The 25,681-nt window shown below is 43.5% G+C and overlaps 3 protein-coding genes and 1 pseudogene across 4 annotated transcripts; 2 read left to right on the top strand and 2 right to left on the bottom strand.

Moving 5' to 3' along the window:
- Positions 1-350: 350 nt before the first annotated feature.
- LOC101773531 lies at positions 351-3,060 on the bottom strand (annotated as a pseudogene).
- A 657-nt stretch (positions 3,061-3,717) lies between these two features.
- On the bottom strand, positions 3,718-10,348 carry LOC101761621. The gene is made up of 11 exons (XM_004985910.4): positions 10,165-10,348; positions 9,938-10,013; positions 9,415-9,611; positions 9,141-9,305; positions 8,771-9,004; positions 8,641-8,693; positions 6,169-6,234; positions 5,932-6,069; positions 5,503-5,668; positions 4,789-5,207; positions 3,718-4,057 (listed from the first exon to the last, which is right to left on the bottom strand). The coding sequence occupies exons 1-10, from the start codon at positions 10,195-10,197 to the stop codon at positions 4,794-4,796; spliced, it is 1,542 nt and encodes a 513-aa protein (XP_004985967.1). The 5' UTR covers positions 10,198-10,348; the 3' UTR covers positions 3,718-4,057; positions 4,789-4,793.
- A 1,240-nt stretch (positions 10,349-11,588) lies between these two features.
- Positions 11,589-16,480, top strand: LOC101760966. 2 transcript variants are annotated; one of them, XM_004985909.2, is made up of 11 exons: positions 11,589-11,946; positions 12,174-12,325; positions 12,488-12,670; positions 13,475-13,627; positions 13,802-14,058; positions 14,183-14,199; positions 14,303-14,487; positions 14,584-14,718; positions 15,319-15,477; positions 15,614-15,784; positions 15,854-16,480. In XM_004985909.2, the coding sequence occupies exons 1-11, from the start codon at positions 11,706-11,708 to the stop codon at positions 16,067-16,069; spliced, it is 1,869 nt and encodes a 622-aa protein (XP_004985966.1). In that variant the 5' UTR covers positions 11,589-11,705; the 3' UTR covers positions 16,070-16,480. The 2 variants fall into 2 exon arrangements, with proteins under 2 accessions (XP_004985966.1, XP_004985965.1); XM_004985908.2 differs by having other exon boundaries at positions 11,590-11,946; positions 14,303-14,490.
- Positions 16,481-17,303: 823 nt separating this feature from the next.
- Positions 17,304-22,061, top strand: LOC101760554. The gene is made up of 11 exons (XM_004985907.2): positions 17,304-17,649; positions 17,888-18,039; positions 18,146-18,325; positions 19,051-19,209; positions 19,416-19,741; positions 19,860-19,957; positions 20,058-20,245; positions 20,340-20,513; positions 21,218-21,370; positions 21,484-21,654; positions 21,739-22,061. Exons 1-11 carry the CDS (start codon positions 17,424-17,426, stop codon positions 21,760-21,762), a joined length of 1,851 nt encoding a protein of 616 aa, XP_004985964.1. The 5' UTR covers positions 17,304-17,423; the 3' UTR covers positions 21,763-22,061.
- Positions 22,062-25,681: the final 3,620 nt, after the last annotated feature.

Raw genomic sequence — 25,681 nt, 5'->3', positions numbered from 1 at the left:
GAATCGACGAGAGATGAGATGTTGCGGCGGAATTTTTGCTCGGCGGTGACGCTTGACAGAGGAGAGCGGGCGACGGTAAAAAGAGGAGGCAGTGAAACGGTGGCGCGGGAACAGTAACTATTCAAGCGATTCACCCCTCGCATGGACAACACCGTGGCCTACCCGTAGGCTTGCGTGGTGAGGAGGTGGCCTAGCTAGTTGCCCTGGCGGTCGACCGACGACGGCGGCGGCGACACGTCTGGAGCCCTGTCACCGCTCGTGACCTTCAGAACCGTGTCGTGGTTGATCTTTGATCCGACGGCGCGCAGATGCTTAAAGAAAGTTACAGATAAACTCAAATCCTCCATCTTTTATTTTGGCTCCATCCCAAGATAATCATCAAACCGATGGAATTTTGGAGATGTTGCTCGAATTGGTTCTGAATTTGACTGAATCAGAGATTCAGTTCGTCAGCTATCGACAGTGGTGTCGATCTCAATTGTTAACCCAATTTAGTGGCCTAAACCTTGTTTTTTCCAATCCAACTTCTCCCTAAACATGTCCTACTATGTCCCAATGTTCCATTTTGCTCATGAACAAATACCTCCCTTTAGCTACATTGCTCTGAATTCGAGCTCCAAGTTGATGCCCTGCTGCTATTCAGACTTAGTCAAAATTCAGAGTTTCAGTTAACTTGTGGGTTTGTGCTGAATTTGGGCTGGAATTTGACTTCCTTCCTGTTACTGATCCTAGCCAACAACACCCAAATCTTGTAGCCCAAAGTTCACACTTCAAGATGGTATAGTTGTCCTGGTGCACTTAGTTGAAAAATTCTCCGGAAATTAATTTTGAAAACAGACTCTGCTGCTGTTTTTCTGGATTGCTGTTTTCGGACGGTGAATAGTAAACAACATTTCTCTTTTTCTCTTTCTTTCTCTAATTCTTTGTGATATTTGGCACCAATTTAGCTCCAAATTTTTGATCCCTTACTTCCAAATAATCTCACACTTGTATTCCACATGTTGGACAAATTTTTCTGAATTTCAAATTATAAATTCAAATTTCGGTTAACATTTGGCCGAATTTGATCTTTTTGCCAATTTCTTTTCTTTTTCTTTTGGATTTCTTTCTAAATTCTCATAGTTACTTTAATACCTCAAATGGCACTTATTACAAGAGTCATGTTTGCCGAGTGTCCTAGAAAACACTCGGTAAATAGTCAATCTTTGCCAAGTGTCGACGGCGGACACTCGGCAAAGAACTAACGTCCGGCACACCCCTAACGGACGCCGCACGTGCCGGTCACGTAGTTAAGAGTTGCCGAGTGTCAGCTATTTGCCGAGTGTCGGCTGCGAGTTTGCCGAGTGTTTTTTATTTGACACTCAGCAAATAGGATTTATGCCGAGTGTATAATATTTGCCAAGTGTTTTAATTTTGATACTCGACAAACACGTCCTTTGCCGAGTGCCCGAGATAATGCACTCGGCGAATAGAAAACACTCGGCAACTTTACTGTTTCCCGTAGTGTTAGCGGCTTCATCCTCGCACCTCTTCCTTCAGCGCATCCATCAGAAAGAAGCAGAACTTGGTAAGAGCCTGTGGGTGGCAAAGCTTGCTAGTGTCCACAGGGTCATCAAGCTTGACCCACCGGAACTTCTTGGCACTCCGTACAAACCCCTGTCTTAGTAATGGCTGAGCTTCGTTGCCTCAAAATCGCCCTCTGAATCTCAATTGCAGACTGCATCCCTTTCTGCAACTGATCAACATTGCTCAGCGACAATGCTGAGTATGCAGCCCAAAACTGCTTGGCAGCAGAAGACTCCTTTGAGCCATTGGACTCGGCATTCAGCGATTCAAGCAACGCCGTGACACCATACACAACGTCTGCAGCCGAAACCTTGGACCTGTACCCGTGTACCCTCAAGAAGCTCCGGTAGTCGAACTCGGTGAGGCCGTACTCAGGCAGCAAGCGCTCAAACTCGTCCCGCATCTTGCGCTTGACCTCCATGCTCATGTACTGGAAGCTTTTCTTGCAGTCGGCGAGCGGGAACCCCATCCTGGCGAGCAGCAGCTTGAGCTTCTTGAGGCCGTTGTCGGTCCACGTCTTGAGCTTTGTAGCGACGTAGGAGGAGCAGAGCATGGAGTCGAAGAGACCCCACTCCCGCAGCAGCATGAGCCGCAGCTCGTCCTCGTACGCGATGCGGGACGCCTCGGGTGCGCGGACCTTGGTGCCGTCCTTGAGCGTGACGACCGCGCCGGCGCCGGACGGGTCGAGGTTGCCCGACCCGTTGACGTGCTGCTCCAGCTCCATGACCGCCGCCTGGTACCGCTCGCTGGTGATGCTGTCGTGGACGAACTGGTCGGTGAGCGCGACACGCAGGCGAGCCGGAGGAGCTCGCTGGTGTTGCGGCGCAGCGCGTGGGCGAGATCGTACATAAATGAGGCGCCCCGACGGCTTGCCGTGGAATGCCGAGGCGGTGCTCCCGCCGCAGCCTCCCGAACAGCCTCACGGGGTCGACGTCGTCGGAGAGCCGGCGCTCTTCCTCCTGCCGCCGCCGCGGACATCCTCGTCGGCGTCGGAGTCCTCTGAGTCGGAGTCGGAGCCGGAAGCGGCGCGGAGGGGGTCATCGGCGAGCGCGGTGAGGTCGAAGTCGTAGGGGAGGTCCGCGGCGCGCTCGTCGTCGGCGGTGAAGAGGACGACGACGCGGCCGTTGCGCGCGCAGAGGTTGTGGAGGTGGACGAGGCGGTGGGAGTCGACGACGAAGGCGGTAGCGGTTTCGGGCAGGACGGCGCGCAGGTCCCGGTGCGCGCCCCAGTTGACGACGACGAGGCAGAGCGGCGCGGAGGCGGAAAAGGAGGCGAGGAGGGTCCTGGCGGCGGCGGCGGCGGAGGCGACGGGGAAGACGGAGAAGCGGACGGAGTCGGCGGAGAGGAGCGCCCGCACCGCGCAGAGCGAGTCGGCGTCGGCAGCGGATGGGAGGATCAGGAGCGGCGACGATGAGCCCGCCGCCGCGGCGGCCGCGCGGAGGCGCGCGTAGAAGGCGTCGACGCGCAGCTCGCGCACCATCGCCGCCGCATCAATCAACCGAGAGATCTGGAACTCTGGATTGGGGAGCGGGGAATGGCCTCCGAAGGGTTTTGGGATTCGGGCGTTTCCGTTTCTGCTTGCCTAGTTTGGCCAAGTCAACTTGGGCTGCAGTCCCTTTGGCCTTTTAGCCCGCTAGGTCCGTCCATGCACTCACGAGTTTGGTTTGCCAGTTGGAAGGCGGCGCGTGGATTTGCCTCAAATACACTTTAAAGACAAAAATGAAAACAATGAAACAAAGGCCCTTATCATCACTAAGCCTACCCAATACACGTTCTACATCAAACTAGCAAATCAAAGTGTCAAGTTTGATTAGGCACGTGAATTAAACTTGTCAGTCAGATTTCAAATATATGACGTTTAGTGGTAGCTAACTAGTTCATTTTTAATTAATCAACTTAAATGCCACAGTTTTAAAAGCAGGGAACATTCTTGAGGATACAACATCCTAAATATTCTCTCGAATCTATCAAGGAAGACGTCTTTGCAATAAAATCACATTTGTTCATTGCATAATAAACTCTTTGAGGAAAAAAAAGGTAACATTCAGAAAAAGGTATCAATCAATTGCACTTTTGGGCTAGGTATTGAGAAAAAAAAAAGTAACGTTCCAAAAAAGTTATCAATCAATTGCATTTTTGGGCTAGGTAATAGAAAATAAGACATCAAACTACTTGCGCACATCAATGGCTTATTCAGGTGCTCGGCTGAAATGCGAGTGCCCATAGAGGACCAATGTCTTAGTTCAAGTGCTCGGCTGAAATACCAAGTGCCCATAGAGACCCCCTGAAAACGGCAAAACAAAGATTTTTGGATGTCTCCAATACCTTTTCCTACGTGAAATGTACGCGAATCTAATTAACAATGGTTAGGTCTGGACATCGAGTACACTTAGTTTGTGCTCTATGTTCGCCACTTCTTGTGGCCCATGAATTAGCTAGGTACAAGTGATGATTTGATATTCATCTCACGCTGTTGTTTGCCATGCAAAACCTGCACATAGAAAAACAGAGATACTGTAAACAACTATACTAAATGTTGGATGGGGAAATGCCAAAAAAAACATTAATATTTATGAGGACTGCATGAGACAGCTACCTAATACTGTATATTTTATTATACTATCTCAAATGTCCAAGATGCCCAATAGGGCTATAGGCAATTTCTTCTTCCACTTTTCACTCTGTCAAACTCAAAACTGTGTGCGCTATTAAAACGACTAACCAGGACAACACAAAACTGTGTGATACTAAAATGACTATCCAGGACAGCACAGCAAAACACATACACCAAACAGGATGTTTCACAATAAACATGCTATAAGAAGATATTATAGCAAGCATGATGCATGGCATACAGAGCCATTACAGGATGTCTTAAGCACTAACCCAATTAGAGCAGAGTACGACTCTGTTACTTACTAATGTTATGTACTGGTGAAAAGTGCTAAAAATAAAAGAAAATTCTGATAAAAGGGTTAAAAAAAACTAGACCCCTAGGGAAAGCCTCCCCTGAGATATTCCGTCAAGAAAATGAATTGTTTTGAAACCAATGTAATTAACTTTAAACTATAAAATGTGCCATCACTAAATTACATTACATTTGAGTTGATTCAGTTTCCATCTATTATGCATGTGGAAGAAAAGAATTATATTATAGCTATGCAAATATTAGTACCATATGATGCAAGTCGCGTAAATGGCAATGTCAATGCATGCTGTTACCTGGTTCATTCATCATCTGCACTGATAATTTTTTCGCACAGAAGTTTGATCTGTTCTTTTGGTAGATCATATCCTCCATTAATGATTTCCAAAATGGCTTCAGCATCTTCTCTAATCTGATAAAACTTTGGTTTCTGTGCCACCCTGACCACCTCCTTATCCACATACTCCACGACCACCTCGAAAGGGCCTTCCCTCACCACCTCTTTGTCAACGTCCTCGTCGTCCTCCTCATCATCGGAAGTACTTGGAATCTTGATTTTCTCTGGTTGGAGATGATTAGAATAGTACTTATGTTCATAACGGCGGTCTGGAGTTATATCCACCTTTTCTTTGCTTCTGCTGCTAGTCTTTTTGAGGGCCCAAATATGGATAAATCCATTATCACCTCCCGTTGCTATCTGCAAGTTTGCACCTTCCTGCACAAAAAGAGGATCATATTGAAGTAATTAGTTAAAAAAGTAATGAGCAATTAGCAATAAGAGATAGAAATAAAAAAAATCCTAGTAAGTAATGAGCAATTCAGCAATTTCTTTTAATTATTATTTGTTTGTTTATGTGATGAGCTGCTGATTATTGTTTTGTTTGTACTGTCCTCAGAGCAATAGGTTGAAGTTTGTTCTTGACCTATTGCTCTGGCTGATATGATTTGTTTAATTGTTTTGCCTTGATCTTGCTCTTGCTCTACTCCAACAAAAAAAGTAAAGAATGTACCTTTGCATTAAACTTTATGCATCGAACTTCGCCATAACAAAAATTTGAATTGCGCGAACATGCAGGGTTCCAATGGACAGCAATAGGGGGACCAGCAGCTGTTCCAGTCATTGCATACACTAAGAATGTATCACCAGTTCCACCACTCGCTACAACTTTGCCTGTGCTGAGATGTTTAAAAATACGAATATTATTAAAATCATATCAAATGATGTCAGCCATATTCTAGAATATGTTTAAAACTGTCCTCCCTGACATCATTTCTAAGGCAATAGCTAATATTGCCAGCTAACGTCAATTTGATACAGTGTCGGTTTGAATAAAAGAACAATAGTAGCTCCATCGATTCCTCTTCTTTCATCATTTTCCTTCCCATACTATTAGTTAGGGCTAACAAATATCAAAATAAGGAAAAGATTGGTGACTAACCAGGAAACTCCAAGTGATATAAGCTCAGACCGATATTTAAGTCTCTTGCCTTTCACAATTTTGTGTTCATTAAGACTAGTAAACTGTAACTTCAGATCCTTTTGCTCAACCCAGTGCCAAACATTCCAATGTCCCTTCCTGTTAGAGTGATTAAAATATTAGGATATTGTAATTAGTCATTAAATACTATAGTGTACTGTAATTAGTCATTAAAATATTAGCTACTAAATTACTTACTGAATAGTAATTAGTGAGCGAGTTAACATGCCAAATTGCATTCCACAGATACCTCTATCACAATCACTGCAAGACAAAAAAAAATAGAAGTAGCGAACGCAAATGTTACTTATAAGGGAGAGTGAGCATACAATGCATCTGAAAGTGACATATTCAACAGCATAAGGACAGTGTCATCATCAGTTATTTAATTGCTATTTAATAGGCAGATGATGTGACAAGGAAAAAAGGGAAAGATCTGACGACCTGAACAATGCTACAGTTCCATGAATAAGGATTTCAGTTAACTCAAAAACAATTTCTAGTCCGAATCTGTTGAACTACTACAGTGGTTTATGATGCGAGTTTATTACGGTCTGATGAAAACAGGTGTAAGCTTCAAAATAGCTTTGACCAAAATGGATTTTAGTCAGTTATAAGTAGCTCAATGTAAGAAATACTTCAAAAAACTACTTTAACTTAGTGTCTCGTATAAAGAATCATATATTCTATTGTTTTCTTCTTATTTTGTCCATCAAGCACAATATTTGTACCTATTGGCTGCATGGGTATCTTTATGTCTGTGACACCTGTTCATGAGAGAATTGGCAATAGTATTCCAGTTTCTGGAAGTTACATGTCCAAAAAACGTGCACAGCTGCTCGAGAAATTACGGTGACCTGCTTATTTACTCAAGAATCAACTATTTCTGCTGAGAATGTTGTGAGTTTAACCAGTCAAAGTCACAATATCTCCATCACGTGCTTGTAGAACAATCATCCAATGGTGTTCTAGGTACTCAGCAGGCTTGGCTCTACCTCTAATTAAAGGTGATCTATAAAGAGGGGACGTTGCAAAATCACGTGATAGAACCTTTAATTAACAAGTCACGATTTCTAAAAAGAAAACAACTATTACAGAAATTTGCCACCAAAAGAGAAACAGCAGCAACAGAAAAAAAAAACCCACCGTAATAGTGTAGGGCATGGCATACAATACAAGAGAACACCCTGCAGCTACTATTGATTCCGAAGATCCTCAGAAACACAACTTTTGGACAAGCTTTGACTTGTCCGTATCTTATTTTCTTAGATCACAGGAAATTGCATTTTTACAGCATAGTCATGGAACAAACTACTAAGTACTAAGTACCAAGGAGGCAAGGACCACCTCAGCAGCTCAACTAGCCAATCCTTCTGTCGTTATGTAAGAACACCACACAGCCATTGCCTTCAAAAAGGACTTACTAGTCCCATCACGACCAACTTATTATCATGAGAACATTACGTATAACAACCTTCTCATCAAAATTTTGTAAGTTCCAGAAATTTAGTATTGACATGTAGAAAAAGCTAGAATCTCTGCCATATCACGCAATAGTATTTTTACCCTGTAGAGCTGCTACTTAGCCTACCCAACTTGCTTGGCACTAAAAGGATTTGTTACTGTTCTAGGACTGCTAGTTGCAGAGTGTAACTCTTATGTAAGTAAATAAGTACTCCTGGAGTCGCTATATATCACATCTACAAGGGACCACAACAGAGAAGGGGATATACAAACAAGATGAAGGTTGCTATTATCAGAATCCAGTATCTGTTGTGACAGTAATGTCTGTATCAGAGACTACTTAACTACTAGTGAATAAGTAGGGATTTCCAATCACCTAGGTTACGTTACTTTCCCAGACAAAGAGCCCCCACCCCTCACCCTCACCTTGTGCGAGAGCTTTCAGCACTGGTTAGGCAACTTCTAAACCACTGAAATAAACCTGCTCACTACGTGTATTCAACATGTGTAACTTGCCCAAAGCAGAATGTATAGGTAAATCATTGATTTATAGTACTTATGCAACAAAGAATATTAGCATAGGACTGCTAATTGTTTGCAATAGATACAGGACTAAAAGTATCATCAGATTGGGCAATGGATTTGCAATTTCCATGATTGAGAACGACTACTTTTTTAACCTAAAGAATATTAAAAATCCTAAGGCCTAGTGCCTAGGCAACAAATTGCATGTAGTGATGTGGATTGTGTAGTAGAAATCAGCCTTTCTAATTGATGCAAACAAAACTGTAGAGACAAAGCTCTCAGCTGAAAATATTTGATAGGAACAACAAATAAGACCCTTTCCAACAAGAAAATCAACTAAAACTCCAAAGGAGGGCAGGACAGAGTAACAGATCATAATATATAGGTGGATGCCAAGTCATCATCAAAGATTCAATTGTTCGTAGATAGTTAAACAGTTAGCCAGCAACCAAAACTCCAAAAGTAGCAAACGCAAATGTTACTTATAATGGAGAGTATTTAGACTTAAGGAGAATAATAGGCGATCACAGGAATATTTTTATGTTTTGCAATGCAATGTCATTTAACACTTATGTTTAATTGATATACACTTGTTACTACCGTATCTATCTATACTATAAAAGAGCGAAAGAATTGAACATTTAACTTCACCTATGAATGATAGTCCAGATATGTACTTACACACTACGAATGATAGTCCAGATATGGTCACTGCCTTCCAGTTTGTTCCAAACCTGATGCAAATGAACAGAAAACTTCAAAATTTAACTTCACTTTAAATCAATAGCATGAAAAGAAATTTTAGGCATACCAAAATTTTTGTAGCATCCTCACAGGCAGCAAAAAAGTAAGTAGTATTTGGATCTGGTTGGAGAACAATTGGAGAGTTGGTCGGGAAGCCATTACACTCTTCTTGGTGTACGCATGATATTAAACCTTCTTTCAGTTCAAAGAAGTAAAGCCACGACGAAGGGAATATGGCACCGACTAGGATCTCAGTACCGGTTATCCATGCCAATGATGACACATTTCTATGTTCCTTAATCTGAAAATAATAAAAGAATTAAAAAAACTATGGGAGCATTCACCTACAGAAACGAATAATAATACCTTGCGAGAATTAAAATGATATGAAGCATTAGCTAAGAATGAACAATGAACTTAGAGGATAAAATATATACCGAGTAACTGCCTGTAGCATCAAAACATAAAGTTTTGTTGTCATATGAGAAAATTGTGACTTTCCCGTCTTTTTCATCACTGTAGTTTGATGTGGTTGCAAGGGTACGTCCAGATTTATGCCAACGAATACAGTCTCCTTTTCTAGTTGGCCTGTTCATCATCACCTGCATAACATTTAAACACAAATTACAAATACAAACTACACAAGTGATAAACACAAACTAGTGTAGGATAGGAGGGGTCATGTGGAGGGTAGAGGGAGTAAGTTCTAACCACTGTAGTCCATGTCCTAGTAGATCTTGGGTAATAATAAATGTGTGCTCCATAGGATGAAGCACAAGCCAACATAGCAATAGCGTTTTTGCCGTTACAGCTACGTGGCTTTGGATTCCAATCCAAGTCATAGACGATTGGTGGAGGAGAGAGGCTTTTTGCTATCGCGATTCTATTAAGCAGTAAAACCTCAAGGCCTGAATAGATATAAGAAACATTGTTAGCCTCAATGAGTATCACAGAGAAAGGCTACATTTTCTACAATTTCCATCATATTGGCATCTAACAGACGGCGCAAAATTCGGGTAGCAACGGCAACAGTAATGCCCGAGTACAGTACAGATTTAGCCTATTATTAACTATTAGCCTAACTATTAGTCTGAAGGAGTGTAATCTGGCCAACATTAGTCATAATTTTAACTATCAGACTATCATAAGAGTGTAGGATAAGAGTGTGGCTGGAATGACTGCCTTTTCTGATTTTCTCTCCTACTCCCTCCATTCCAAATTATAAGTAACGTACCTGAACTGTTGCCATGTAAGATGCTGTTGAATTCTATTGCTTTATTACTCGCTTCGGATTCAGGCCATCCTGAGAGCTGTTCGGAAAGGAACAAAACAAAATTAAAGTAATTGATGACAAGGAGCAACAGGGTCGACCCAATCTAGCCATCGACCCATATGCTGGAGAGCCTGAGCATCCTTCACTCTAATTCAGATCTCTCTGACCAACCAGAAGGACCGACCTACCTTGCGCTTTTTAGCACCGCCGCCCGCCTTCATCCTCGCACTCGAACGCGGCCACACGCTGCTTCACGCACTCCAGCCCGACCGCAGCTAACCCCTAAGCGCTTCAAAGTCGGCCAACAGAAGCTCCTGAGCAGCGGCGGCGCCCGAACAAGAGTGCAGCCGAAACCCTATCAACCGATCCCCTCCACACATGACGCGTGGATACCCAACCCTCCGTATGGACCTAATAACGGGCCAAAAGCCCAAAAGGCCGAAGGGGCCTGTAACAGCAGACAAGTGAGGGAGCAGTCAGCCAAGAACCCAAGACGACGAGCGTGTTAGTCATGTATGTTTTCCATTCATTGTATGACATGTGGGGCCCTTGGCCAGTGGGTATATTGGACACATGAGTGCCAAGACTTGTAAGAAACAGGATATATTATGTGATTTCTCATAGAATGTTACTCCTCGGATATCCTTAATTTCTATCCTTTTACCCTGTATTTCTGTGCTAAAATACGCTGCCTATAAACAATTAGTACATGTTGCTTTCCTTCTCCAATCACACGTGCTTTTTTTCATGCAAAGATTTCAAACAGGTGACCTTGCTCTTATACGCATATTTGTCTTGGATGGGCTTGAAATATATAATGAGCGGAGGATCTTCAATTTTGATTTTAAACTCGGACTAAAACATGGCTTTAGTTGCCAAATGTTAATACACCATAGCCACATTAATTGAAAGCATGGTGATTTCCAGACATACTAGCCATGGATCGTTCATTGGTTATGTATGATAATGGTTCAAAAGAACTAATACTTCAAATTTTGTGGGCCTGTAACAATGCATGAGCTAATACCTATTGCTTTGAAAATGTTGAGGATTATTAGCAAGTGCAAACTTTGAAGTCATATAGCTTTGATATATCAGTTTATTGCGACTTGAGTGTAGTATATACTGGTTAATTTGGACGTGAAAAAAAGGATTTAATGCCAACTATAGTTCCTCCTTTATGTATGGGTTTTGTATTGATATCCATGTGCGTGTCGTACGTGCATGTCTACTAGAAAATGTAGTAGAAATACATAAGGGAAACAGAAATTTTGTACAGTGTCAATTAAGGGAAGTGAACGGTTTGGATAGCACTCAGAGAATACAATTTCGAATTTTTAACGGTACTCAGAAAATGCCTCCTTTTTCACCCCTTTTCACTTGCCCAATAAATTTCTCGGGGCAGGTCGCATTGGGCCTGATCCACCTTCTCCCTGTAGGCGTCGCACGGGCCTGAGTTCTGAAACCCGGGCCTTGGCCTGCATTTCTTCGCTAGGGTTCCTGAACCCGCAGGCCCAACTAATAGCGAGGTGATCTCGTCCGTTCGACGCATCCGACGGCCGATGTCGCTCCCGAGTCCCACCTTCTAATATACATATATCCTCCTCTCTCCCACCTCTCCGTCCCCCCTTTCGTTCCTGCATTTAACATCGGTGTGGGAAACCCTAGATCAGATCGGGGTCGTATTTGCATCCGGGAGGCGCCGCAAATTTGGACCCAGGCCACGACCATGGAGTCCCACGGCTACCCTTCAGCGGGGCGTCTCAACGAGCTGGTCGTGGCGAATCCCAGGAAAGAAGATGTGGCGGAACGCAGCAAAGAAGAGTCGGAAAGGAAGTATTTTAGTCGTCTCATCAAACAGATGGAGATGCAGAAACAGATAGAGATGGAGATGAAGGAGGAAGGGAAACAGATGCAGATGGAGGAAGAGGAGTACTTTATGCCGAAGCCAAAGATTGTCAAGTACCATGGTAAAGTTTAGGATCCATAGCTGGTTATCATTCTTTAGTCCTTCATTATTGAAGGCAACCGATTTCTTGCTGTTATACATACGTTGCCTTGCCTTTACCCTACTTGCTATTGTACTGATCATTATTACTTGTTAGATTTCCCAATGTACTATATGGATTTGTTCGACAAACTTCAATAATCATCTCGCCTCTTGTTGTGTATTTTTTTTATTTACTTGTTCGGAAAGATCTCTTGGAGAAATTATGGGGATGGGACAGACTGCTACCAAAGGCGACTTCCGTGTCTTTGTCTGTCTATATCACATACCTTGAAGAGTATCACCGTCGCAATGTGCACGCAGTTACTACGGACACGAGCATATCTGCTCTCGCTGAGACTGTAAGTAAACCTCCTGCGTGCCCCTTTACCAAACCACCAGTTTTTATATCCTGCTCCTGTTTAATTTTTTGTTTATATCCATTGGCTTGTCTTTTTTCCTAACTTAAATTTTGATGATCGATCGATTGTGTGACTGACTGTCTGATGGTTTCAATTAAGCAGTGTCTCAGCAATGAGAAGCAACTTGTATCTGAGTTGAAGCTCTGGGTGACACGTGAACAGGAGACGAGCTTGATGATACGGAGATCAATCATTCTGAGTTGCCTGATCCAGGAGCATGCACGCTCAGTGGTCCACACAGCAGATAAAAGCAGCTTTTCTGATGTTTCTGGTGCGGCTTTGTTGGTATGTTCATTCCTCCCCTGGCCTAGCTGTAACACAGCAAACATTTCTCTTATATTTGACCATGCAATGTTATGTAGTCCTTTCTCTGCACCCCGGACATTTAGGTGAAATAGAAATCTGTCGCAACTATAATTGAACCATTTTATTTTCATCTATGTTCAGTTATCATTGTCTTCCAGAAAGCTACTAGTTGTACTTATTGTTACAAAGGTTCAGTGGCCAAGTCTGATGATGTTGATCTTAAAAAAACTGCTGGGTCTTTATACTTTGGGCAGTTTTATAAACTGCAATGTGATTGACATTGTAATCACCAACAACCTCAATATGACCTACAAATTAATTGCATTGGTCGAGTTTTCCTCTTTTTTTCTGGTACACAGTTTTGTTTTATTAAAGACCAACTAATGGTGTTTCTATCTTCTGACATTTGGTTTTATTTTAGTCAAGCATTGCTTAAGTATTTGTTTACTGCGTGTACCCTGTGGGAGAAGGGAGTAGGGAGTAGCTGCAAGATGGTAAATCTGTCCCGGTTCTTCAATTTTCATTGTTTCATTTGGTATGCATGTGGGTAGCTTGGCTGGCAGTCTGGCACTATCCAACTTGGTTCATGCACCTTTTTTACTAAAATAGCTGAAATATTTGGGTGCATTATAGATGTAGGCCAACCTAGGAGGAAATCGGTGGCTTCCTTTTTGTGAAGGATAAATTAGCTCCCAAATTCGCCTTGAACAGTTGGATGGTATATGGATTATTTTGCTCGACTTTTTTATGGTCATTGTACTAATCCAAAACGATGGTTTCAAGTGTATTGCCAAGGAGGCTGGCCTGACGTGTGAGTTGCTGAGGCGTGGCGCTGATCCCATTGATGATTATTTAATCAACCAGGGCAGAGTGATACGCTCGTGTGCCTTGAGCCTAATGAACTGCACTTCTGTTTATTCCTCTGCTGCTATGTTGGTACGTGCCTGCCTTAAAACCTAACCTAATATTATCATCCATCCATGAGCCTTAATGGGCCTATCTTCCATCCATTCTTGAGCCTTTTGAACTGCACTTTGCACAATTTTGTTTTAACTTGTACTAGTAGCCTATCGGCACTAACTGTATACTGAGGGGTGGCTTCAATTTAAGGGTATGGCGAAGGAGGCTGAAATGATGTGTATGTGGATGCTTAAAAATAACAAGCCTGTTGATTTCTATGATGATCCCATACCTCGTGAGATTCGAGACAGACACACAGTCCGGTCCGGTACCTTGAATTTTATGGTCCGCATACTAGAAAAGTCTTCTGCTGAGCACAAGATTGATAAGGAAGAACCTGCTAGTAGAAGTGGTCCTCGTGGTGATGGGTATGGCATTGCTGTTGATGGAGCAGCAAACACCACAAGGTATGGTTGTATGGATGGATGTTGTTTTTCCTTCTTGATGCAGCTACATGAGTTATAAGAGAATTAGTTTGTTACTTCATGATAAGCATTGTGATACTATGCCATTTCACTGTATTATCACCAGGGGCAGCATGGAAGAAGGTAACAAAGAAGCTGATCACCAAAATTATGGTTGCCATGAGCTTTTCATATTTCCCTTGCAATACGCTCATGTGTAATGTTGTTTTCGTGTTATTTTGAGAAGGTTTTTGGGAGAAACTATGGGGTTGGGAAAGGCTGGTCCCACTATGCAGTTATGCTAAGTGGTCTGACTATGGCCGATATCTTGAGGAGTATTACAAACACAATGCTAATGAGTTTGTTGCTGCTGCTGCTGCCAAGAATCCACAAAATACCAATACTACTGATATGGGTGCTGCTGTTGCCAAAGTCGTTAGTAACCTTCTTGCATCCTTACTATGACCATTGGTTATATAACTGAATCTGTTTGTGTAACATATTTCAAACTCAATTTTTTTCAATTAGTGTCTCAAGATGGAGGAGGAACTCCTGCGGTGTAGCCTGGATGACTCCAGCACTATCATTGAGAGTAGCCTGATCAAGGACCGTGCACTTAAAATCTGTGGCACCAGGGATATTCCTTCTATTGTTGCTTTTGTGGTATGTGCCTACCTTGCCTGAAGAGGCCAAGCAAAACATTTTTTTTACTGTACCAGGAATGCTATTCCTTTCGGAATCCTAGTGATTGAATTTGTGCTGCTATTAAGAAAAATGGGGGGGGGGGGGTGGAAGAAAATGAAAAACCTTACATGTAGGCTTGAAGATACTACCTGGATGGTGTTTAAATTTTGGTAGCTGCACAAATTAACTGGTGCAAATTTAGATAATCAGCGGTAAGAATTAGTAGCCTGTTTCAATTCTGGTCTTGGCTCCACACTACTGTTTTGTGGTAGTTGAAAGGATGGCCAAACAAAGTTGAGTGTTACACTTGAAAGCTTCAATTGTTGCTCTTTTAATTAAATGTGGCAAACATATATATTATATTGACTCGTGTGTAGTAGTGTTTGCACAATATTTAATTATGGCCTTATGAACCAAGTCCTAAATGTTTACTGTTTCACTTGTCCATGTGGATGGATTGGACTAGTTCTATCGAACTCAGCACATGTACATACAGTAAGCAGTAGTTCTTTGGGTAGAATATAGGGTATTTTTATTCTTGCTATGGTCTTTTGATTAATGCCTAACATTGGTTTCCAGTGTATTAAAGAGGAGGCTGACCTGATGTGTGAGCTGCTGAAGCATGGTGCTAAGCCTTCTGATGACATCATCCAGCTGAGCAGCGTGATCCGCATGTGCGCCTTGAGCCTTGTGTACCTCAGAGAACCCCAATCTATTGCTTCCGCCGCTGCAATGGTGGTTAGTGCCCTACCCCCATCCTGCCTCCCGCCAATATGTGTGCCCAATTTTAACAAGTATATCTATCCATTTCTTTTCTGTAAATTTACCTACATATTGACACTGGTTGCAAAATGATGAATGTATTCGATCCAAGGGTATGGCAAATGAGGCTAAAAGGATGTGTGATTGGATGAAGAGAGAGAACAGGCTTATTACCTTAAGCTTGCCTCAGCCTCGTGAGCTCCACCGGAGCTGCGTGATCCGGATGAAAGCCTTGGATGTTATGACCAGAATGTTGCATGAGTGTTTCTTTTCTTCCTCCAAGGTTAGTGGAAAATACTTTTTTTTGGTTCATGGCAATAGGTTGACATAATTTTATGCATTTCTGGTCTAGCCAAATACTGTTCGCACTGCCGCAACCTCGGGCCATCCTGATGCTCTTCCAGAAGAAGGCGCCAGCTCCCAGGCTTCAGTCGAAGACTCGCCCAAGCCCAAGCGCCGGCGCAAGCCCAACAAACCTGATGCTCTTCCAGAAGAAGGCGCCGGCTCCCAGGCTTCAGTCGAAGACTCGCCCAATCCCAAGCGCCGGCCCAATCCCATCAAGACTTAAGCTGGCCCAGAATGGGAAGTCTAGCTATAAGATGTAGCGACTAGTGAGTGCGTCTGAGTCTGTATCCAACAAGGAACTCCTGAATTCAAACTGAATCATTCCTCCTACCTGCTCCTTCCTCCCTGCTCTCTTTTCCCCATTGCTCGTGCTGCTAACAAATACTCACCGTAGCTGTGACTAATTTTTCTTTTTTTTCCCCAGCCTTTTCATTTCTGGACATCTGTTATTGTATTTGTACTGGTTCACATACTAGTCATGTTTGGCACAATGTTCTTGTCTGGTATGCTAGAGCCAAGAAACATTTAGGCCCCCTTTCGAATATAGGAGAAACATAGGAAAAATATAGAATTGAGTTCCTTAGTGTTATTTTCTTATTGTCTCCTCGCTTGAACAAGGAGGGCAATTATGAGATATGGATGACATGATGATTCTTTTATTTTATTCTTCCCACTTGCCCTGCTGCCTTGATTCGTAGTTGATTAGTAAAATTACAGTTACATTTCAAAGGACAAAACGAATGCATTTCCCTATCGTTTCTGGCAATGTTATCATGATTGCTGTAGCCCTCTTTTTTATTTGCCCTCATGAAAACTTCTAATTAGTTCTATTCTTTACACTGCAGATACCTATTGCTTTGAAAATGTTGAGGATTATTAGCAAGTGCAAATTTTGAAGTCATATAGCTTCGATATATCAGTTTATTGCGACTTGAGTGTAGTATATACCGGTTAATTTGCACGTGAAAACAAAAAAAAAGATTTAATGCCAACTATAATTCCTCCTTTATGTATGGGTTTGTATTGATATCCACGTGGGCGTCGTACGTGCATGTCTACTAGTAAATGTAGTAGAAATATATAAGGGAAACACAAAATTTGTACAAAATATATAAGGTAAACACAAAATTTGTACAACGGTTTGGATAGCACTCAGAGAATACAATTCCGAATTTTTAATGGTACTCAGAAAACGCCTCTTTTTCACCCCTTTTTCACTTGCCCAATAAATTTCTCGGGGCAGGTCGCATTGGGCCTGATCCACCTTCTCCCTGTAGGCGTCGCACGGGCCTGAGTTCTGAAACCCGGGCCTTGGCCTGCGTTTCTTCGCTAGGGTTCCTGAACCCGCAGGCCCAACTAAATAGCGAGGTGATCTCGTCCGTTCGACGCATCCGACGGCCGATGTCGCTTCCGAGTCCCACCTTCTAATCTAATATACATATATCCTCCTCCCTCCCACCTCTCCGTCCCACCTTTCGTTCCTGCATTTAACATCGGTATATATCGGAAACCCTAGATCAGATCGGGGTCGTATTTGCATCCGGGAGGCGCCGCAAATTTGTACCCAGGCCACGACCATGGAGCGCCACGGCTCCCCTTCAGCGGGGCGTCCCCGTCCCGTCGACCTCGCGAAGACGAAGGTGGTCGTGGCAATGAGCAAGGGAGAAGAGTCAGAGAGGAGGTATTTTACTCGTCTCATTGAAGAGATGGAGATGGAGGAGGAGGAAGAGGAGGAGGAGGAGGAGGAGGAGTCCGGTAAAATTACAAAGGAGAGGCCTCTTCCACACATTGTCAAGTACCATGGTAAAGTTCAGCATTCGTATGCTATTCCTTTGTACTAATTACTTTGCAGTTCGAATTTTTCCTTGATTATGGGGGCCTTTAGCATCCAAAATTTGTCAAGATCGGGGCATTTTTCCTTTATTGTCTACTCTATAGATTAATTTGTTCGACAAACATGAATAAGAGCACGCTTGCCGCCATATCTATTTCTGATGATGATTTCTTCTCGCCTCTTCTGCATTTTTACTTGTTTCGTAAGATCTCTTGGAGAAATTATGGGGGTGGGACAGGCTGCTTGACTTGGGGATTGCCGTGCCCTTGTCTGTCTATACCACATACCTTGAAGAGTATCACCGTCACAATGTGCATGCAGCTACTACATTCACGAGCCTATCTGCTCCCGCTGGGACTGTAAGTAATTAAACCTCCTGTGCTGCGTTGCGTGCCACTTTACCAAACCACACACCCGTTTTTATATGCTACTCCTGTTTAATGATCCATGCTTTCAATCAAGCAGTGTCTCACGAATGAGAAGCGACTTGTATCTGCGTTGAAGCTCCGGGTGGAAACTGAACAGGAGACGAGCTTGATGATATGGAGATCAATCATTCCGAGTTGCCTGATCCAGGAGCATGCACGTTCAGTGGTCCACACAGCAGATTGCAGCTTTTCTGATGTTTCTGGTGTGGCTTTGTTGGTATGTTCATTCCTCTCCTGGCCTGGCTGTAACACACCAAGCATTTCTCTTGTATGTATATTTGACCATGAAAATATGTTATGTAGTAGTTTCTCTGTATCTGGCCTGGACAATTAGCTGAAAAATAAATCTGTTGTCCCAACTATAACTGAACCATTTTTATCAATGTCAGGCTGTCATTGTCTCCTGGAAAACTAGTTCTACTTACTGCTACATGACTATATATAGCTGGCCACTTTGAGTTACGATCGTTACTATGCTCATTCACGAGATTACAGTAACTCTCTCCTAAAGAATTTGTTTAGTGTGTGTAGTATCCTGTCGCAGTAACAGAGTAGATGCAAGGCAGTAAATCTGTCCTGGTTCTTCAATTTTTATCCTTTATTTGTCATCCATATGGGTAGCTTGAACTGGCAGTCTAGCACTATCCAACTTGGTATGTATACCTTAATTAAAATAGCTGAAATATTTAGGTACATTATAGAAATGTAGGACAACCTGGCAGTCTAGCATTGTCCAACTTGGTGTATACACCGTAGGTAAAATAGCAGAAATATTCAGGTGCATTATAGAAATGCAGTAGGCCAACCGGAAGAAATTGGTGGCTCCCTTTTTTGTTAAGGATAAATTAGCACCTAAATTTGCCTTGACGAGTTGGATGTTTTTTTATTATTTTGCTCGGATTTTTTATGGTCATTGTACTAATGCAAAACGATGGTTTCAAGTGTATTGCTAAGGAGGCTGAGCTGATGTTTGAGTTCCTGAGGCTTGAAGCACCCATTGATGATGAATTAATCACCCAGTGCACAGCAATACGCTTGTGTGCCTTGAGCCTTACGAACTGCACTCGGGACAATTCTGTTTCTGCATCCGCTGTTATGTTGGTACGTGCTTGCCTTCAAAAAACCCACCTAATGTTATCATCCATCCATCCATTTGACAAACCAATGATCATCACCTTATGGATCATCTGTCAAACTTTATAATACCATCCATCCATTCTTGAGCCTTATGAACTGCACTTTACACAATTTTTTTACTACTAGCTTGTCGGCTCTAAGGGTATACTAACGTGTGGCTTCAATTTAAGGGTATGGTGAAGGAGGCTGAAATGATGTGTTCGTGGATGCGTAAAAATAATAAGCCTATTGATTTCTCTTTTTATGCCGCACCTAGTGAGATGTGGGACTGCAATGTTATCCGGCGCAGTACCATGGAATTTATGGTCAACAAATTACTAAAAAATTCTTCGGCTGCCAAGCACAAGACTGTTAAGGAAGAACCTGCTGCTGAGCACATGACTGTCAAGGAAGAACCTGCTGCTGAGCACATGACTGTTACGGAAGAACCTGCTAGAAGTGGTCCTGGGGGTGATGGGGATAATATTGCTGCTGATGGAGCAGCAAACACCACAGGGTATGGATGGTCCACTTGTTTTCTTCCTTCTTGATGCAGCTCCATGTGGTCTTTGTTTGTTACTACTTCTTGGTGACAAGCATTGTCATAATATGCCATTTGTCTGCATTATTACCAGGGGTTCTCAGTATAAGAAAGGTGCTGAGAAGAGTAACAAGTGGAAAGGTGGTGAGAATTTCGGTGGTGAGAAGAGTAATAAGAGGAAGAGGAAAGAAGGTAAGAAATAAGCTAATCACAAAACTTACGATTCTTATGAGCTTTCTTAATTCCCTTGCATTACACTTCATATGTAATGTTGTTTTGGTGTTGTTTTCAGAAGATGTTTTGGGTAAAATATGGTGTTGGGAAAGGCTGGTGATTCCACCAGACAGTTCTGTTAAGTGGTCTGACTATAGGAGCTACCTTGAGAAGTATTATGAAAGCAATGCTTCTGGGTTCGTTGCTGCTGCTGCTGCTAAAAATCCGCAAAATGTTACTGACATGGGCCTTGCTGTTGCCAAATTTGTTAGTAACCCTCTTGCATCTTTACTAAACCACCGATGATCTTACTGAAGCTGTTTGTGTAACATATTTCAAACTCACAATTTTTTTCAATTAGTGTCTCGAGATGGAGGAGGAACTCCTGTCTGTGTGGAATACTCAAGTGTTGCATAGGTTTGGTGAGCCCGTAGCAGCCTGCGCTATCGTGGAGAGTAGCCTGATCAAGGAGCATGCGCTTTTAATCTGTGGCACAGGGGCTGAATTGGATCTTCCTTCTGCCATTGCTTTTGTGGTATGTGCGCCTACCTTGCCTGAACAGACCAAACAAAACATGCTGTTTCGTATTGTACCACCGGAATGCTATTCTTTTCTGAATCCTAGTGACTGAATTTGTGCTGCTGTTATTAAAAAAAATTCTAAAATGAGGGGTGGGGGATGAAAATCATGCTCGGAGGGCAGGGAAATGAAAAACCTTTGTCTCACTGTCATGTTGGCATTGTGATGTGCTACTCATTGTGGCAAATTAAAGGCAATCATCTTGTATCTTTCATGTAATCTTGAAACACTGCCTCGACGGTGTTTGAATTTGGCAGCTGCATGAACTGGTTCAAATTTTTATATAACCAGCGCTAAGAATTAATAGCATGATTATCCAATCTTGGTTCCACACTTGTTTTATCGTAGTTGAATTCCTTGCCTATCTCACTCACTGGATGGCCAAACAACGTTGAGTGTTACCCTAGAAGGCTTGAACTTTGACCTATGTTGAGGGAGGGATATAAAATATTGACAGGTTTCATTGCACAATATTTAAGTATGGCCTTGAGAACCCAAGTCTTAAATGTTTACTGTATCACTTGTCCACACTGATAGCTTGGACTAGTTCCATCCAACTTAGCAGCACATACAGTAAAGCAGTTCTTTGGGCAGAATATAGGGTATTTCTTTGATTCTTCCTACAGTTTTTTGTGACTAATGCCTAGCGTTGGTTTCAAGTGTATTACCAAGGAGGCTGAACTGATGTGTGAGCTGCTGAAGCATGGTGCTCAGCCTTCTTCTCAATTCATCCAGCTGAGCAGCGTAATCCGCATATGCGCCTTGGGCCTTCTCAAAGGACACCAATCTTTTGCTTCTGCTGCTGCAATGATGGTTAGTGCCTACCTGTGTGTGCTGAATTTTAACAAGTATCGATCCATTCTTTTCTGTAAATTACCTAAGCACGTTGGCACTGGTTGCAAAATGATGAATGTATTCAATTCAAGGGTTTGGCAAATGAGGCCGAAGAGATGTGCGATTGGATGAAGAGAGAGAACAAGCTTGTTACCTTAAGCTTGCCCGAGCAGCGTGGACTCGAGGTTTCCCACTTGATCCGGAATACAGCCTTGGATGTTATGGCCAGCATATTGCATGAGTCTTCCTTCCCATCCTCCAAGGTTATATAGTGGAAAATACTTTTTTTTTGTGCTGTGTGGGCCTCGTGAAAATTTGTCTAATTGATTCTATTCTTTCCACTGCAGACGCCGGATGATGCAATGCCATGACTAAACAATGCCGGATTGGATCAAGGATGGGATCCACATGGATTTGATGTTTGCTCTTTTTACTGGCCTGGAACACTAGCTATATGGTCCTAGTATGTTTTGTAATACATTTTTATGCTTCGGAGATCTGTGTTTGATCTACTGGGTTAACAACCTGCTGGGTTATGCGTGTCAATCCAATAGCTAGTACAACCAGTCAACCAGTATGTGGCACCATTCGATCTTGTATATCAATCGTGATACTATGTTGCGCTAAATAAATCTGTGAACTGGTGGGTGACACCGGACTGGTCTAGTTATCTGATTCGTCATGCGGAATTCTCCTTACAGGGCACGAGCGAGGTTGGTTGTAATTTCATATTATCGGAGGGTATTTTATGAATTTGGGCATTATTTGGACCAAGCAAACGTGAAAAGTCCACTAGTTATGGCCCATCCGACCAAAAAAGCTCCCAAGGCTAACAAGCTAACAGCAAAGCTCTTGTTAAAGTATAAATATAAATGAAATAATAGAAAGGAAGAACTTGTTTTCATTGATGTTTATAAAAGTATTTATACATGTGGCGTGCAAGCATGTCCTAGTTATGGCCCATCCGACCAAAAAAGCTCCCAAGGCTAACAAGCTAACAGCAAAAAAGCCCCTCTCCCCCGTGCCGCTCGCCCTCTCCCCCCGCCGGTGTCCGCTCCACCGCCGCTATCCCTCTCGCCCGCGCCGCTCTTGTCTCCCCCGCCAGTCTCCCCCTTCCCCGCCGGTCTCCCCCTCGCCCGCGTCGCTCACCCTCTTCCCCGCCGGTGTACACTCCCCCGCCGCTCTCCCCCTCGCTCGCGCCGCTCGCCTCTCCCCCACCGCGCTCGCCTCTCTCCCGCCTAGATCTGTCCCCCTCGGCCGCTGTCCCACTCCCCCGCCAGGATATCGCCGCATCCGCTCCAATCGACCTTTCCACCACCAGATCCAGGACGTACTCGGTCCGCTGCACCGCGTCCGGTACCGGGTGCACCGTTGTTGACCCAGGCGGCGGCGATGGACCACTTCAACGAGGAAGGGGACGGCGCAGAGTTCAACGCCGGCGGATCCAGACTCCCCACGGGCTTCACCGCCAGCGGATCCGGCAACCCCGCTCCCTTCAACGCCGGCGGATACGGAGATGCCTCTTCGGGTTTGGACTTCGGCAACGTCCCCGACTACGACGCCGGCCACCGCACCAGGAACTTGTTCTCCCTAGCGCCGCCGGGCTCAGCAAGCGGTGCGTACAACCCCTTCTCCTCCGTGCCGCAGCAGACCCTGTCGTCCAGCTTGCCCACCCCAAGCCAGCTGGGCATGGCCGGCCTCAACCTGAATGCAACCGCCGGGTGGCCGAACATGAACGACTACGAAGGCATCCTTCGCTCCGGCGACCGAGTTGGAGGAGGCGGCAGCAGCTGGGTCGGCCCTCCCGACGGAGAGGGTTCCGGCAGCGGTGTCCAGGCCACGGCTCCCTTGCCTCGTCAGCGGCGTCCTACGGCCAGGGCACGCGGTTCCCGACGTCGTGGCACGGCTCAAGCAGTGGAAGCCGAGAACAATCCGGTACTTGTTCCCACTCCCACTCCCCCTCTGTACTTCCATGATCTGTATATGTGGTGCCGCGTACATGAAACCCTGGTGTGCATCAAATGTATGGCTTACTCACAGTTACTGTCAATAGGAGTTCTTGCATTGCTTGTTCGATCATGATTTATCCCTGGTGTGCATGAAATGTATTGCTTAGTCATGGTTACTGTCAATAGGAGTTCATGCATTGCTTGTTCAATTACATTTATCCCTGGTGTGCATCAAATGTATTGCTTAGTCATGGATACTGTCAATAGGAGTTCATGCATTGCTTGTTCAATTACATTGTGCACAGAATGAGCCAAGCAGGGCCAAGTGGACAAAAGAGGATACTTAGTTAAAATTCAGAATTTTCAGTCACTTGTGATTTTGTGCTGACTTTGAGCTCGAGTTTGACTTCCTTCCTCTTACTGTTCCTGGCCAACAACACATGATTATTGTAGTCCAAGATGCATACTTCAATATAATGTAGCTGTTCTAGTGCACTTGTTGGAAAAATTCTTCAGAAATGAATTTTGAAAGTGGGCTCTGGAGCTGTTTTCTCTGAACCTTATTTTCGGACGATGAACAGTAAACGGCAGTTTTCTTTTCTTTTTCTTTCTCTGATTCTTTTATAATCTTTGGCACCAATTTAGCTCCAAGTTTTTGATTCCTTAATTCAAAATACCCTCATACTTGCATTCCACATGTTGGACAAATTTTTCTGAATTTCAAATTTGAAATTCAAATTTCGGTCAAAATTTGGCCAAATTTGATCTTTTTGCCATTTTTCCTTCTTTTTCTTTTGGATTTCCTTCTGAATTTTTTTTTATGATCACTATATTATTTCAAATGGCATTTATTACAGCCTTCCGCCCCCGCAGCCGACCCCGCGGGACAAGATGCTGCCCCTGGGGTTCCTCCGTCCAACGAGGTGATAAACCTTGACGACGAGGCAGAGGAGGAGCCGATGAGGCAGGCACCTGTGGCGGAACCGCCCAACTTAAGCTTGTTTAAGTGCGCCTAATCGCTGTCGGAGCAGCAATTATCCGAAACGCACCTAAAACAGCATAAGTCCGGTAGTCCGTCGAGTGTCCCTAGGACTCCTCGAATGATCCACGACGTGTCTCATAGCCATACCTCAGGATAATATCCGTGATGGGATAATATCAACAAATATTACATTTGTATACACATATCTAAAAGGTACGAGTTATTACAGGACATAAGTTGAAACAAACTTAGTGATGCAGTGTTAGACAAGCTCTAAGATTAAACATAAATAGTTCAGGAGAGGATGCGTCGATAAACGGTTTTCTAGAGTATTGTGAGACGCAGGTCAATACTCTAGGTCTTCGGGGTCTCCTCCTCGGTAGCTTCCGGTGGAGCTTCTGAAAGATAACCACAAGGGGGCAAACCCTGAGTACGGGGTACTCAGCAAGTCTTACCCGACTAACCAATATAATAGTTTTCTTTGGAATGCATGTCAGCCTTTGGGTGTGCTTGGTTGACACCATTTTTGCCGAAAAAGCTTACTACGAGTGAGACCTTAGTTTTATCTTTTATTTTAGTTAAGTCATTACCTAACCCTTCTAGATGATGACAGAAGTAAACAATCACAGCTATTGATTCATACAGTACTTGGCAACAGAAGATTTTATATCACATGAGTTCATGCTATGAAGCTTAACAGCGATCAAGTGCATTCATAACCGAGAATTGCGGCGATCCGGATCTAATTACATCCTGCAGGAGAGTACCCTGATCACCAGCATTATACGACTGTCCAGGTCGTACTAGCAACCTCTCGATTAGTAAAGTCAATGATTAGGAATACAACTACCCGGACCCAGGGATGCACCCCCACATGGGACCCCACGTCTGGCCTGATCTCCATGTGAGTTTCAGGCTACACCCCTGCCAATCTCCAGCACGTCAAATGCGGGTATGAAGCATTCCTGATCATAGAATTTACTAATTTACTAGGCTTTACTGGTCCCATACCCAGTAAGTGATCAGATGTTATCACTTGATCAATGGTTAAGACACGAATCGGTCCTTAACCAGATTAATCTAGCAGACAGAACTACATCTCTAGCTTCTGTCTGGTTCCATGTTCCAAACTATCTTTGATAAGCAACAAGTATGACTTAAGTGTTTGCCTTAAAGTTGGTAAACCAATCATGTAAGCAAGTAAGCATTTCTAGACTTGGGTAGTTTCTAAGATTTGAACAAGTGGCAAAGATGTCCTTAATTCAAGGTATGATTATACACAAGAATAGGTTTCATCCAACTCCTAGACTTAGTGCATACAATAACCAAATAACCTATAACTAGTCACATGAAATAACG

Source organism: Setaria italica, chromosome IX, assembly GCF_000263155.2.
Source record: "Setaria italica strain Yugu1 chromosome IX, Setaria_italica_v2.0, whole genome shotgun sequence".
NCBI classification, from domain to species: domain Eukaryota; kingdom Viridiplantae; phylum Streptophyta; class Magnoliopsida; order Poales; family Poaceae; genus Setaria; species Setaria italica.
This window is presented reverse-complemented; position numbering and strand designations above follow the sequence as displayed.